Source organism: Chiloscyllium plagiosum, unplaced genomic scaffold (genome assembly GCF_037043375.1).
Source record: "Chiloscyllium plagiosum isolate Xiang-an unplaced genomic scaffold, Cpla_swu_hap1 HiC_scaffold_3, whole genome shotgun sequence".
Classification (NCBI taxonomy): Eukaryota; Metazoa; Chordata; class Chondrichthyes; order Orectolobiformes; family Hemiscylliidae; genus Chiloscyllium; species Chiloscyllium plagiosum.
This window is the reverse complement of record NW_028270141.1, coordinates 1,741,680-1,757,209: the sequence shown is the minus strand read 5'-3', so window position 1 is coordinate 1,757,209 and position 15,530 is coordinate 1,741,680. Positions and strand designations below refer to the sequence as shown.

Genomic DNA, 15,530 nt, shown 5'->3' with positions numbered 1-15,530 from the left:
GAGAAAGTGAGGGCTGCAGATGCTGGCGATCAGAGCTGAAAATGTGTTGCTGGAAAAGCGCAGCAGGTCAGACAGCATCCAAGGAGCAGGAGAATCGATGTTTCGGGCATAAGCCCTTCTTCAGGAATGAGGAAAGTGTGTCCAGCAGGCTAAGATAAAAGGTAGGGAGGAGGGACTTGGGGGAGGGGCGTTGGAAATGTGATAGGTGGAAGGAGGTCAAGGTGAGGGTGATAGACCGGAGTGGGGTGGGGGCGGAGAGGTCAGGAAGAAGATTGCAGGTTAGGAAGGCGGTGCTGAGTTCGAGGGATTTGACTGAGACAAGGTGGGGGGAGGGTTCTGCCTAGAAACCCTCCAACCACAGGGATGAACTCCGATTTCTCCAGTTTCCTCATTTCCCCTCCCCCCCACCTTGTCTCAGTCAAATCCCTCGAACTCAGCACCGCCTTCCTAACCTGCAATCTTCTTCCTGACCTCTCTGCCCCCACCCCCACTCCGGCCTATCACCCTCACCTTGACCTCCTTCCACCTATCGCATTTCCAATGCCCGTCCCCCAAGTCCCTCCTCCCTACCTTTTATCTTAGCCTGCTGGACACACTTTCCTCATTCCTGAAGAAGGGCTTATGCCCGAAACGTCGATTCTCCTGCTCCTTGGATGCTGCCTTACCTGCTGCGGTTTTCCAGCAACACATTTTCAGTATGGATGAAGGTCTTACAAAGAAAAGCTGAGGGACTTGAGGCTGTTTTCATTCGAGAGAAGAAGGTTGAGAGGTGACTTAATAGAGACATATAAGATAATCAGAGGGTCAGATAGGGTGGACAGTGACAGCCTTTTTCCTCAGATGGTGATGGCTAGCACTACGGGATATAGTTTAAATGGAGGGGTGATAGATATAGGACAGATGTCAGAGGTGGTTTCTTTACTCAGAGAGTAGTAGGGGCATGGAATACCCTGCCTGCAATAGGAGTAGATTTGCCAACTTGCAGGGCATTTAAATGGTCATTGGATAAACATATGCTTGAAAATGGAATGGTGAAGGTTGGATGGGCTTCAGATTGGCTCCACAGGTCAGTGCAACATTATGAGCCAAAGAGCCTGTACTGCGCTGTAATGTTCTATGTTCTAATTCAGGTGTCTCTAGAAACACTGCAGTGCTGTTAGAATGGGGATTCCAGGATTCTGGTCCAGCAACAGTAAAGTAGCAGCAATATCGTTCCAAGTCCAGATTGCTTATAGTCAGCTGGGGAAGAGGTTAATACTAAAGAGGTGAGAACAGGAACTGAGTAATGAAAATGGCTGCAATTCATATAAAACAGGAGCTGGAGCAGTGAGGAAACATAACAAACATGGAGGAAGGTGTTCATGCTCTGAAACTCAAACTCCATGTTGAATCCTAAAGACTGTAAGGTATCTAGGTAGAATACAAGGTGTCATTATCCCCACTTGTACTGAGCTTTGCTGGAACACTGAAGCAGGACTGAGACAGGGATGCTGACATGTTGGTGTGTTGAAGTGGCAGGCAACTGGAAGCCCAGGGTCAATTTCACTCTATCCTCCCTCCCCCACCATCGTCCGCATAAATATCTTTATTTCCCAGTTGCTGTCAGACTTTGAGTTTCCCCAGCAATTTCTGATTTTTGTTTCAGATGTTCAGCATTCACAATTCTTTGATTTCCTGTAGATGGCACACACTGCTTCCAATCTGTGTTGGTGGTGAAGGAATGAAAGTTAAAGATACTGCATGTGGTGCAAATCAAGCAGGCTGTTCTTTCCTGGATGGTGTTGAGCCTCGAGTGTTGTTGGAGCTGCAACAAGTGGGGAGGCAAGTGGGGAGCATTCCATTACACTCCTGACTTGTGCCTTGTAGATGGTAGACAGGCTTTGAGGAGTTGAGAGGGGAGCCACTCAATCTCTGACCTACTTTTGTAGCCAGAGTACTTGTATGGCTGGATTCAGTTCAGTTTCTGGTCAATGGTGACATCCAGCATGTTGTTAGTGGGGATTATGGGATGGCAGTGTCACTGAATGTCAATAAGCAACCACACAAGCAAATAATTAAACAGATGTCAGATATGGACTGGATGCTGAGGTGAAATAAAATGGAATCTTATTTTTGACACTTTATAGCTTCAAAATATATCATTAATTTTCTTGGCTGAGCTGAACTGTAATGAACACTGGGAAGGGGAAGAATGCATCTTCCAGCAGTATCTTAGCGTTGAGTGGTTTCACAAAAGTATTATATCACAATGAAGTATATAGATAATATACAAAAAGGTTAAAATACAGAAGAAACAAAATGTGATCCATTATCATAAAACTTCAGGAACAGCTCATGGACATTTGTGGGTTTATTGCAAACTGAATTGCTGCTTTTATCTTCCATTAGTGTTTGAAAATGTTACTTCTTCCCATTTCCACACTCTCTAAGCATATAGCAGCCTCACAGAACAGCTATCAGTCCCATTCTGTCTGAGCTGGGCAGGGGCCTGGGTCACCCACTGAATCCACATGGGAATTGTTTCATTTCCTTTTGGAACCTTGTCAAACTAATTCTCTTAAAACAAAAAGCAGGCATATCCCAAATCTCACATAGAAGGCCTCTGTCTTGTGATATCGTGTCTTATTTCCAATGTTCCCACTTATTGCACATTTTATGCTGAATAAAATGCTTTCATATAGCTCTCTCAGATTAAAAAAATAAAACTGAGTTTTCATTCTGCTTGACACATTATACATGGATGTGAGATTGAGAAGATTTTACAGAAGGTGGTTATAACAATGGATTGTGTATTCATCACCGTAACCATGTGATGGAGCATGTAACAGATTTCTCTGCAAAGCAGGAGTTCACATGCCCGGCATTACCCACAAAACCTTTAATATTGCACAAACATTTCAAAGTTTTATCCTAAAAGTAATACAAGTACATTACATAATGATTAGAAACAAAAACAGAAATTGCTAGCTTCAGATCTCCAACATCCACAATTCTTTGTTTTATGTTAACATATCAATTAGATCGACAGTGATCCTTAAAGTTCACTCCTAGCTATGATGCAAACTACTTTATGTATTAAACAGTTGCTAACAAATTTGAAGTTTTAATCAATAACCACTGCTTTTTTTTAAAGACAGAGGAATTCTACTTGTACACTTAAATTATATTGCATTTCCTTGGGAACTGGCATTGGTTCCTTACCTTCTGATAAGCGTTCCTTCCAGCCCTGGGCTGCCGAAGTAAAGAATTCATTATTGAGTGCTGAGGAGCTCAAACGCATCAAACCATCTGTACCCACCTGTGAGAAAAATTCAAACACACCATTGGGACAAAAGCATTGCAGAAGACAGCCACATGAACATTTGAGAAGCAACCTTGGTAAACCCAATGCTACATTTATCCGGGACGGTATAACATTAAGAACCAAACAGGTGAAAGTTGACTTTGATGGCAACACAAAACAGCCAATAGCAAATTGTCCATCTATGCCTTACCCTGCAAATTTTATTTTGTTTAGTTTAAAGGCAGACAATCAGGCAGGATCTGAAACATTGAGTCAATTGAACATTCCTTGTATTACACTGCTATGAAAGTCAAGTTTCACCCCCACAATGTCTCCTTTTCATTTATATTTTCAACCACAAATGGGTTTTTCAATCATGAGGCACCTCCAGTGTCACCAGATCTGACATGATGCCACATTTAACCTACTGATTTGGACTGACACCTTCGACATCTACCTGTCATGTTTCTTGGCAAATGGCTCACTTCAGAATCAAACCCACAAAGTCTTTTGTAAAACAGTGGTCCAATTTCACAGGGTCTTCCAAACAGACCAACAGCTGGTCCAAAGCAACAATTGAGCATTTCTGGTGACCATTTTAAACTGATGATGGAATTTCTCTGCATGTTAAACACAAACTGGGTGGTGACCATGTTCTACTCACCTTTTCTTATTCATTCTATGGCCATAATGGTGTCGATCGAGACAGCTGGAGGGCACCAACATAAAATGCAATCATTTTCTTTTAAATATTGAGCCAGACGGAGCAGGATTGTTCATTGTCCCCACAGTCCGACTGCAGGCTCCTGCTAACCTGTACTCAGCTCTGATCATGCATTCCCCTGGAACTCACAAGGATCATGGCCTGCCCAGCGTGGTCGAGGAGAACTCAGCAAACTGGATACCAAGCTGTGGCTCACCAGAACAATGTGGATAATGCCAGTGTCTAAATTTCAAAGCCCTACTCAGGTTTACTGTTTCAGGCTGGGAAGAACTTCAGAACATAGCTGCCCCATACAGTTTCCTCACAGCTGTTGGTGCTTCTGCTGAGAGACTGGTCCATACATCTCTGGAAAGGGGGAAATAAAATTAACAAAATAACAAAATAATAAAATAGAATTAACAAAAGGATGAAGGGTACTTGGACAAACCACCGAATGGGGTGCGGACTGCGACTTTGGTTTGAATTATTCCTTTCTCCCTCCTCAGATCTAACAGATCCAGTATGTGTTTTATATTTTATTTTCAGTATTTATTTTATATTAGCTACATCCATAACAATGTTTAATTTCTTTTCTATTTCTTTGTCTCTTTTGCTTTGGATGAACATGGACCTTTCGTGCCCCAAAATTTATATATAGTCTTGTACTTTTTATATACCTATAGGGGCAGCACTTTTTTTTTTGATTAGATTACATTACAGTGTGGAAACAGGCCCTTCGGCCCAACAAGTCCACACTGCCCCGCCGAAGCACAACCCACCCATACCCCTACATTTACCCCTTACCTAACACTGCGGGCAATTTAGCGCGGGCAATTTAGCATGGCCAATTCACCTGACCTGCACATCTTTGGACTGTGGGAGGAAACCGGAGCACCCGGAGGAAACCCACGCAGACACGGGGAGAACGTGCAAACTCCACACAGTCAGTCGCCTGAGGCGGGAATTGAACCCGGGTCTCTGGCGCTGTGAGGCAGCAGTGCTAACCACTGTGCCCACCGTGCCGCCCACTTTGGCTCAGTTGTTAGTACTGCTGCCTCATTGTGCCAGGGTCCTGGGTTCGATTCCACCCGCGAGCGACTGTGTGGAGTCTGCAGTTTCTCCTCATGTATGTCTGGGTTTCCTCCTGAAAGTCTAGTTTCCTCCCAGAGTCCAAAGATGTGCAGGTTAGGTGGTTTGGCCATGCTAAATTACCCATAGTGCTCAAGGATTAGCCCTGGGAAATGCAGAGTTACTGGGATTGGGTGGGTCTGGGTGGGGTGCTCTTCAGAGTCGGTATGGACTCGATGGCCCGAATGGCCTGCTTCCACACTGTAGGGTTTCCAAGATAACTCCAATGTTTCATCGATTTTCATTCTGATCACTAAATTGTTGATTCCTGAACAAGGGCTCATGCCCGAAACGTCGATTCTCCTGCTCCTTGGATGCTGCCTGACCTGCTGCGCTTTTCCAGCAACACATTTTCAGCTCTGATCTCCAGCATCTGCAGTCCTCACTTTCTCCTCACTAAATTGTTGCTCCATTTTACAACATTTAACTTATTTGACACAAATGCGCGGGGGGGACCAATCTGTTGGATTTTTGTGCTCCATGTCACATTTGCTCTTTCCGCAGCTTCCTTCGTTGTCAGTCTGATGATAGGCTCACACCCAAAGCATCAGCTTTCTCTTTGTAGATATTGACTCGCTTTGTATTTAAAATATTTTCCTGGTTTTTTTCTCTCTTTGGCCTGATGCCTGTAACATCTCGCCTCATGCCCAAATTAAGATGGCACAAATTCTGAAATATGGCACGGTGCCAACAGTTTTCATTTGCCTTGTTTGTTCCCAGATCTGGAAGGCCAATAGCAGAACCCGGTGTCACATTTGCATATTTCCTTTTGCTGCTCAAATTATGGAAAAACTTTTACTGGGTTGCCTCTGGGTTAGCACTGTTGCCCAAGCGCAGAACAACAAGCTCAGCGGAACTGGATATTTACATTTTGATGTCAGTGCATCTTTGCATAGCCATTATTTGCTGCCTGAAACATACTGAAGTGGACAATGTATACCTGTTTCCTCAACCTGTATTACTCAACTTGCCTTGAAGAGGCACAGTACATAGAAAGCAAAACCAATAAAGCCTACTAGACTCTCACTGTCCTCCCTTTCACAAAGAACCAACAACGACGAGACTCAACTAAAGGGGAAACTTCTAACATATTGCCCTTTCTCTTACACACTTACATACCCCTTGGATGGCACATGAAATTACTCTCAGGAATCACTCCCACCAGCCGAACACTGTTTCAGTCATCTCAGGTCTGCAGTTAGGTTCTGAATATCCCTTGTACAGAATTAGGTTTACAAGGAAACAAATCCTGTTGTCTAAGAGTGCAGAAATGAATCCCAAATGGTGTAGCGCCTCCAAGAATGCTCTCTACCACCAAAACTATACAGCGGAGAAGCTCAGAGAGCCTGGGGAGAACAGTGGCGAAGGAAGGTGCAATGACAAGAGAGAAGAGAACAAACTAGTTATTCATGTGGGCGCTAGTATTTAGCAGAAACAAAAACAAGATGGACTGCATACAGACCTGTCTGTCCACCTCAGGGAGCAGGAGGAGCAATCGTTGCTGGAAGTCTCCAGGGAAAACCGAAAAGGTGTGCTTATTTATCAGAGCCCGTAGATTTGTGTTTACCAGGATGGAGTCTGGTGTCTCCACATCGATGTCAGTGCCTTTTGTCCTTTTCAGCTGTCCTAAAAGGTAAACAAAAAAAGATAAATTATCTATTACAATAACATCCTCAGACTATCCTCAATTCATTTCCATCAATGAAATGTACTACTTCAGAATTTCAGAATACTAGTCTAAAGCTTTCAAAGGTTAATAATCTGAATGCAAGTTTAAGTCCTGGCCCTACTTTATGAATTCCTGCTACCTATGGGTAGCCTCATGTACCACGATTTCACAGCTATTAAAGCTCCATGCGTTAGGCTTTTCAAACAGGCAAGGAAGTATGCATTTATCACATCTCTATACTAATAATCAAGAAGGCTAACGAAATGCTGGCCTTTGTATTTAGAGAACTGAAATACAAGGATGCAGAAGTTACACAAAACTCTGGTGAGACCCCACATGAAGTACTGTGAGCAGATCTGTGCACCACACCTCAGGAAGGTTATATTGGTCTTGGAGGGAGTACAACATAGGTTTACAAGAATGATACTTGGACTTGAGGTGTTAACTAATGAGGAGCTATTGTACAAATTAGGTCTATTTATTCTTCCAAAATGCATCACCTTGCACTTATCAGAATTAAATACCATCTGCCACTGGTCTGCCCAGCCAACCAACCTCTCTCCGTCTTCCTGTAACCTACAACCATTGTCTTTGCTATTAACCACAATACCAATCTTGGGACATCTGCAAATTTGCTTAACATTCCCCTACATTTTCATCTATATCACTTATATATATAACAAACAATAAGAGTCCCAGCGCTGATCTCTGTGGCACACCATTGGACACCAGCCTCCAGTCATTTGAACAGCCATTTCCCACTACCCTTTGTGTCCTATTGCTAAGCCAGTTTCTGATCCACCTTGCCATGTTTCCTTCAATTCCATCTGCTTTAACCTTCTCAAGCAGTCTCCCATGTGGGACCTTGTTAAAAGCTTTGCTAAAATTTGTATAAACTACATCAACTGAACATCCCTCATCCACACACTTGATCACATTTTCAAAAATTTAACAAATGTGTTAGGCATGACCTCCCTCTGACAAAGCCATGTTGACTGTCCCTAATTAACCCATGTCCAAGTGGGTATTAATTCACTCGTTCAGAATTTTCTCCAATAGTTTCCCTACTAATGATGTGAGACTCACTGGTCTGTAGTTTCCTGGTTCATCTCTACCACCCTTCTTGAAAAATAGAATGACATTAACCTTCCCCAGAACAAATGTGAACGTACCGTGTTGTGATCACTATCAACACAACGTTCCCTCACTGCCACATTGAACACTTGCCCGGTTTCTTCCCCAGAACCAGATCCCGCACTGCATTGTCCTCTATTGGGCCTTCAATGTATTGACACAAAAAACTCCCCTGAATGCATTTCAAGAAATCCACCCCCTCTAAGCCCTTAACACTAAGTCAATCCCAACTTATGTTGGGAAAGCCAAAGTCCCCCAGTATAACCACACGAGTATTACTCTTACACACTTCTGTGAACTGTCTACATATTTGCTCCTCTATTTCCCACTGACTCTTTGGGGAGTTTATAACGCAATTGCAGTGAAGTAGCGGCCACCGAACATTCCTAAGTCCTATCCACAAAGGCTTGTTTGAGGATCCTTCCCTGTGAGTTTATTTGCCTTTGAGGCACACACATAAAGATTTAATTTGGCAAATATGATTTAGAATCCAAAACTTTCCAGTGTTTTCAAAACACGAAAGTTGGCATTTCATGCTCATGTTTCACGCAACCTACAATTACCCTTTAACTATATCGAAAAAATGGTGGAAATAATTAAGCTTAAAAATAATTCTAAGCATGGAATAGATTTTACTGATAGCTCCACGTATTCTTGTGCAAAGTCCAACAATTAATCATTGCATTCTTGTTCTTGGACTTCAGGAACCTCCTAAAACAAATATCTTTGATAGTGTTTATGATCTCTCACTTCCTTTACATTTCTTTATCTCCCGCTCAGAATCTGCCCCTTGGCCTTGTCAGCTTTGCAACCTCCCTTTCAACTTTATAAATGTAACCGAAACTTCTTCAGTGCAATACTGTAAGGCCACTTTACTTGTTATCTAAACTTCTTACTCAGAGGCCAAAGTAGTTATTATCAATCCAAGGGAAGTGCCCAATTGGAAATGTGGGTATTGTTAAACTTTTTATGGCAGTCAGTGAATGAGGAAACCAGAGGTAAATATTCACTGAGTATCAATGTTACTTACAAAGTGTGGCATTACAAATAAACAGCTGCCAATTCTGGAAACCAGCCAATAGTGTCAACAAGTATGTGTTTTTTCAAACTCAACTTGGACATAGCTATCAAATCCTGAGATGGGACTTGAACCTAGACATCCTGACACTGATGGAGGACACTCTCACTGCACACAAGCTCCTTATAGAGAAACAGTTGGTAGGATCCAAACCTATGAGGAGACCCCAATAGATTTCTACCACAAAATATGAGCAGATGTAGGCAATTCAACTCCTCGAGTATGCACCATTCAATAAATCCACGGCTAATCCATTTGTTTCAAATTCCACACTCCCATTTATGCTCAATAACCTCTGATTCCCCTTGCTTAACAAGTAACATCCACCTTAAATGTATTCAGTGTCCCCATTTCTGCTGTCTTCTAAGGTAGAGTCCCAAAGTCACAGAACCCTTTATGAGGGTGAATTTCTCCTTGCTTTGGTCCTAATCCATCACCTTACCACTCAGCCATGACTACAGACCAGACTTTGTGTCTGATGAACAACTTGAACCCTGGACCCTCAGGTTAATAATAGCATTCCAAAAATATGAATTAATCAAGGGGATAGGAAATAATCACAACAATTACCGCTAGAGAAAAAATACATGAGACATTAATGGGGCAAATTGCCTGGACCTGACGGGATGCATCCTCAGATTTTGAATGAAATAGCTGCAGAGATAGTGGATGCACTGGTAGCAATCTTCTAAAAACCCAGAGATTCTAGAAAAGTCCCAGTAGATTGGAAAATCACCAGTGTAACACTCTGATTCAAAGAGAGAGAGAGAAAAACAGTAACTATAGGCCAGTTAGCTTAACATCTGTGTTGGGAAAGTATTAGAATTTATTATAAAAGGTTGTAATAGCAGAACATTTAGAAACTGAAGCAGGGTGAGTATAGTTTCACGAAAGAGAAATCATGCCTGACAACTATGTTAGAATTCCTCGAGGAGGTAACAATCAGGATAGATCGAGGTAAACCTGTAAATCTGATACATCTAGATTTTCAAAAGGTGTTCATTAAGGTATTAAACATAAGGATACTTAATAAGAGCCTGTGGTTTTTGGGTATTAGTATGGATAGCAAATTGGTAACCAATAGAAAATGTGGAGTTGGGATAAAGGGGTTTCAGAATGGCAAACTGTAATTAATGAAGTGTCACAGGAACCAGTACTGGGCCATAATTGATGACATACATTAATGATTTGAATGACAGAAGTGAATCAATTATAGCCAAGATTAGAGATGATACAAAAATAGATCTGCAGGCAAGTTGTGAGAATGAGATTACAGAGGAATATAGGCAGGTCAGTGAATGAACAAAAAACTTGGTAGATGGACTATAATGTGGAAAAATGTGAGGTTATACACTTTGGCAGGAAGAACAGAATAATTCAATACTGCATAAATGGAGAAAGATTGCAGAAAGCTGCAGCACAGAGGGATTTGGGGGGCCTAGTGCATGAGTCACAAAAAGCTTGCATCCACATTCAGCAACAATAGGGAATGCAGATGGAAAGTTGGCCTTTATTTCCATGGGGATAACATTCAAAATTAGGGAGCTCTTGATAAAACTATACAAAGCACTAGTTTAATCACAGCTGGAATCCTGCATCCAGTTTCAGATGCCTTATTTAAGGTAATATATACTGGCATCAAAGGTAGTCCAGAAAAGGTTCACTGGGCTGATACATGGAATTGAGGAACTTTCTTTTGAGGAGACATTGAGTAGTTTGCACTCATTGGGGTTCAGAAAAATCAGAGGAGACCTCATTCAAACATACAAGCTTCTTGTGGGATTTGAATGGGTAGATGCTGATTGTTTCGCCTCTGAGAATCTAGGACCAAAGGGTATAATCTCAGAATAAGTCAGTCACCCATTTAAAATAAAGTTAAGGAAGATTCTTTCCTTTGAGGGTAGTGCGTTTGTGGAATTCTTACTGCAAAGGGCTGTACGGGCTGGGTCATTAAGTATTTTCAAAGTTGAGTCAGATTTTTAATCAGTAAGGGAATCAAGAGTTACAGGGAAAAATGGAAAGTCAAGCTGAGAATGATCAGATCAGCCATATCTCACTGAATGGTCAAGCAGACTGGATGGGCTGAATGCCTACTTCAGCTCTGACAACTCATGGGCTTATGATTAAATATCTGATGTTCTACTGACTGAACTCTCCAGGTCTGACTGGGCGTATCAGTCTGTGCTCAAGTCATTGTCCAGTTCGTGACCAAAACTTGTATTTGATTTTAATTTATACAATTAGGAGCTTTGAATAATGTTGTAAAGGTTTATTCCAAAATGCATGTTTCTCAGTTTTTCAAATAATTCCCAGAACCATGCATTATATCCATTTAGGTGCTTTCTGTTGAATGTACTAAACTGTCAAAAATTAAACATTTCTGCTTTCACGACTGTTCACGTGCTCTGATACAGAAATACAACAAGGTTTTGTTTCGAAGGTCCAAGTTTTCACACATCTCAACAGGAGCTTTACTTTAGAAAATTATCACAAAATCAGGAAATAGCCTAATCACACTGACAACAATGAGGAAGTACAGAAGCACTCCAGGGAATCTTGTTCACCTAAATCACACCATCCAGTTGACTCTACTGTTCAAAAGCTTTCCAAGTCAGTACATTGTGTGGCAGTACTATGGCTTTAAGAGGTGTCTTTTGTTTTTTTTTGAAGAAAATTTGAGAGAGCGGTTCCTTGTGGTTTGCTCAATGCCAATAAAGTAAACAGTTTGTAAGTCCTTGGGTTTTTTTTAAGTTAGAACAATGAAAGCAACCTGAATGAGTAGGGTCAAGCTCCCACAGAACCAGGATGTTTAGTTTTAGCTTTCTGCAGATGCTGGGGTCTTGAAGCTGGATATGGCAGCTCTCTCTCTTCTCTGTTACAGCTAAAAGCTGGGATTCCCTAGCTGGGCTAGAATTGCATGTGCAACAATTCATTTTACTGAATTTGCTTTTGCCAACCGTGTGTTTATAGGAATTAACTATATTGGAACAGTTCATTAATAGTAGCTAATAATACATCATTTTGGTAAGCATTTCAATATTGTTACAGTTAAACCAATTCTTTTCTTTTAGTTTTATTCTGTCTGCATTTTAACTGTGGTGTAAAAATATAGTGTGTTTTGCTTAAAATCAAGTGGTTCGAATGGAAACCTAAAATGCAATATCTCATATTTACCTTTAAAATAAGAAAAAGTTTAGGGTCTAGGCTACCTTCTTAATGTGCTGAGGCAGTTGGTCTAGTCCATTACAAGTGAATAAGTCACACTCAAGATGAATAAAACAAGAGATTTGTCCACAAACTGCCATTATAGAAATATAACATTTCACATAATTGAAGCTGAACGAGAAAGCCCCCTTAGTCAGTTTAAGCTGCTAACAACTCTAATCGGAATGTGCATGATACTTCAGGCCAAATACTGAGCAAACAGAAAGCTGATTTCTCTAAACAATAACAACTTGAATTTATATGGCACTTCTAACATTTGACAAATTCTAATGTACTTCATAGAAACATAAGGAAAACATAAATGCCAAGTCAGGATTATGAGGAAGGGTGGCCAAAAGATTGATCAAATAATTGGGTTTCATGGAGGGTCTTAAATGTGGCTCCCCAAATCAGCTCTCTCCCACAACTAAGGAATTTTCCATTTCTCAGAGTAGACACCATGGAAGCAGATTGTCTCTACTTGTGGTTTTTTGAAAACTCTTGTATAATTTTGCTAGAAATAGCAAACACAGAACATATGCTTGTTATGTTTCAGATGTACTCTGCCCTGAAGCTTGGGCTCAAACAACTTTTTTTGTGATAGTTTATCCTGCATCGAATCCTTGGTGTAGCTATCCTTTGACTTCCAAAACCAAAACCTCTATCAACAAGGTGGACGAGAGTAATAGGTGGATGAGAGCTCCACAACCTGAAAAGTTTCCTCCAAGTTATTCACCATTGTGATTGGAACTACATCAGCATTCCATTTCTATAACAGGGTTAAAATCCCAAAGCTCCCTTCCTAACATCACCGCGAGTCAACCAACACCACAGACTGCGATGGTTCAGAAAGGTAACTCACCAGAGCCTTCACACAAGCAATTATGCAAAGACGATAAATGCTGGCCTGACTAATATAATAACACTCACATCCCAAGCTTAAATAAATAATTTAAAAAATCAGTACTCAATCAAAATTACAAAAAACAACTTAGTGGTTTGTTAGATCATCTTAATTCCTTTTCAGTATTTCTGCAGGAGCACTTTCTTTTGCTTATACATTGACGGGACATGGCTGGGCAGGCATTATTGTCTGGGCAGGCATTTATTACCCATCCCCAGTTGACTATGAGAAGGTGGTGGTGTTGCTGTCTTCTTAAAATGCTGCAGTCCATTTGATGTATGGACTACCACAGCACTGTTAGGGAGGGAGAGTCAGGATTTTGACTCAGTGACAACTGAAGGAACAGCGATATATTTCCAAGTCAGGATGGTGAGAAGTCTAGAGGGGAAGTGCAGGTGATAGTGTTACCATGTATCTGCTGCCCTTGTCCTTATCGATGGTAATGGCTATGGGTTGGAAAGTGCTATGTAAGGACCCAAGGTGCATTTTTGCACTGTGTCTTTCAGATGGTACACTCTGCTGCTACTGGGTGTCAGTGGTGAAGAGAGTGGATGTTTCTGTCTGTGCTGTCAATTAACTTGGGATGCTTTGTCCTGAATAGTGTCAGGATTGTGTGTGTTGGAGCTGTCCTCATCATACTCCTGATCTATGCCTTTTAGATGATTAACTGACTTTAGGTTGTCAGGATGTGAGTTACTCACTACTGAATTCCTAGCCTGCACCTGCTCTTGTCGCCATAGTATTTACATGACTAGTCCAGTTCAATGGTAACCCCAAGAATGCTTGGGGTGGGGGGCAGATGTTCAGTGATGGTGATAGGCCGATATGTCAAAGGTTCTCTCTTCTTGAAACTGGGCATTACCTGGCACTCATATGCAATGAATGTTACTTGCCACTTGTCAGCACAAAGCTGAATATTGTCTATGTCTTGCTGTATTTGGACATGGTTTGTTTCAGTATCTGCAGAGTTGTAAATCATGATGAATTATCAACGAACATCCTCACTTCTGGCCTTATGATTGAGGGAAAGTCATTGATGAAGCACCTGAAGGTGGCCAGGCTACGTCACTTCCCTGAGGAACTCTAGCAGAGATGTCCTGGAGCTGAGATGACTAACCTCCACCACCAGAACTCCTCCTATGTGCCACATGTCACTCTGATCAGTTGGGAGTTTTATCTCAATTCCCACAGACTCCAGTTTTGCTAGGGCCCCTTGTTGCAACATTTGATCAAATGGGCCTTGATGTTGAGGACTGTCACTCCCCCATCACCCTCTGAAATGCAGTATCTTTCCACATGTTTGAACAAAAGCTGTAATGAGGTCAGGAGCTGAGTGACCCTGACAGAACCTAAACTGGGTGTCAGGAGGCTGCAGATAATGAATCAAATGCTGTTGGACAGCACTGTCACTGACCCCTCTAAAACCTTACTAACTGCACATTTATTATTTTTGCATACTTAATGCATATTTGAAAGTTAGGACACAAGTTCTCCAATGCAAAAATTTAATTATTTTAATAAGAACTATTGAATTTATGACTTCTGTTATTGTCATAACTCAATATCATTTTGTCCTGAGAGGTGACTAGAAGCTGTACTCTAGCAGTAACTCTGCAATGACCAATTTCTTTCCCCAAGTTTACATTCACTTCTGTCACAATCACAAGCAGCATTTCAGACAGCCAAATTATTTTTACCAGTAGTATCACTAAATGCTCAAACATTAAAAATTCTGTTCCATTGGTCTGTACTGGAGTTGTGAGTGAATCAGATGGATAAATCTAACATCCTTCTCCAATCACCACACCAAGAGGTGAATGACAGTACAACAGACAACAGAGAATGGCAATCTTTGTTGTAACTTTAATTCCGGCAATTTCACTAAAAATATGTTTAGCTGTGTGGTGTTCTTGTGTGTTTCCTGTTTTGATATATTGAAATATTTAAACTCACTTGCATTGAGTCTGTCAGACCTCTGAGATGGCTTCCTGCCCAGTCCTTGCAGGGCTTGGTCCATTTTCCCAGATGATGATGAGCTGGAGGTTGAATTCTGAGGACTTGTTGAACAGCCGTCTGACTGTTTACTTTCCCAACCTGCAGAGAGCCATGATGTTTTAAACTATAATGCCATATTCAGACAAAAACTGGAGAGAACAAGTACATGATATATTATTTAAATAAAAAAGCTTATGTCAAGCTCCAAAACAGAAACTTCTATTCAAGATTGTGGGGTTGTGTACCTACAAGAATGTCCAAGGTTCAACTTTATTCTCAATGCACCAGAATTCTACAGGATAAAACTATTTCAAGACCGAATTGATCCCCAATGCTTTGAGATGTGGCTGGGTAATACCATGTTCTAATATTTACTTTACTTGCAACTTTATGTTTGGCTAGAGGATTTTGTTGGCAGACTGTGATACATAA

General features: G+C 41.3%; 1 protein-coding gene across 10 annotated transcripts in view; it reads right to left on the bottom strand.

The window, feature by feature from the left end:
* Positions 1-15,530, bottom strand: part of asxl2 (ASXL transcriptional regulator 2) — a 342,366-nt gene that overhangs the window by 47,594 nt on the left and 279,242 nt on the right. For all 10 annotated transcript variants that reach the window (XM_087976921.1, XM_087976916.1, XM_087976950.1 and 7 more), the window contains 3 exons: positions 15,057-15,197; positions 6,577-6,740; positions 3,202-3,298 (listed from right to left, as the gene is read on the bottom strand). In XM_087976921.1, coding sequence (XP_087833047.1) covers positions 3,202-3,298; positions 6,577-6,740; positions 15,057-15,197 — 402 coding nt within the window. The remainder of the gene's footprint in view (positions 1-3,201; positions 3,299-6,576; positions 6,741-15,056; positions 15,198-15,530) is intronic.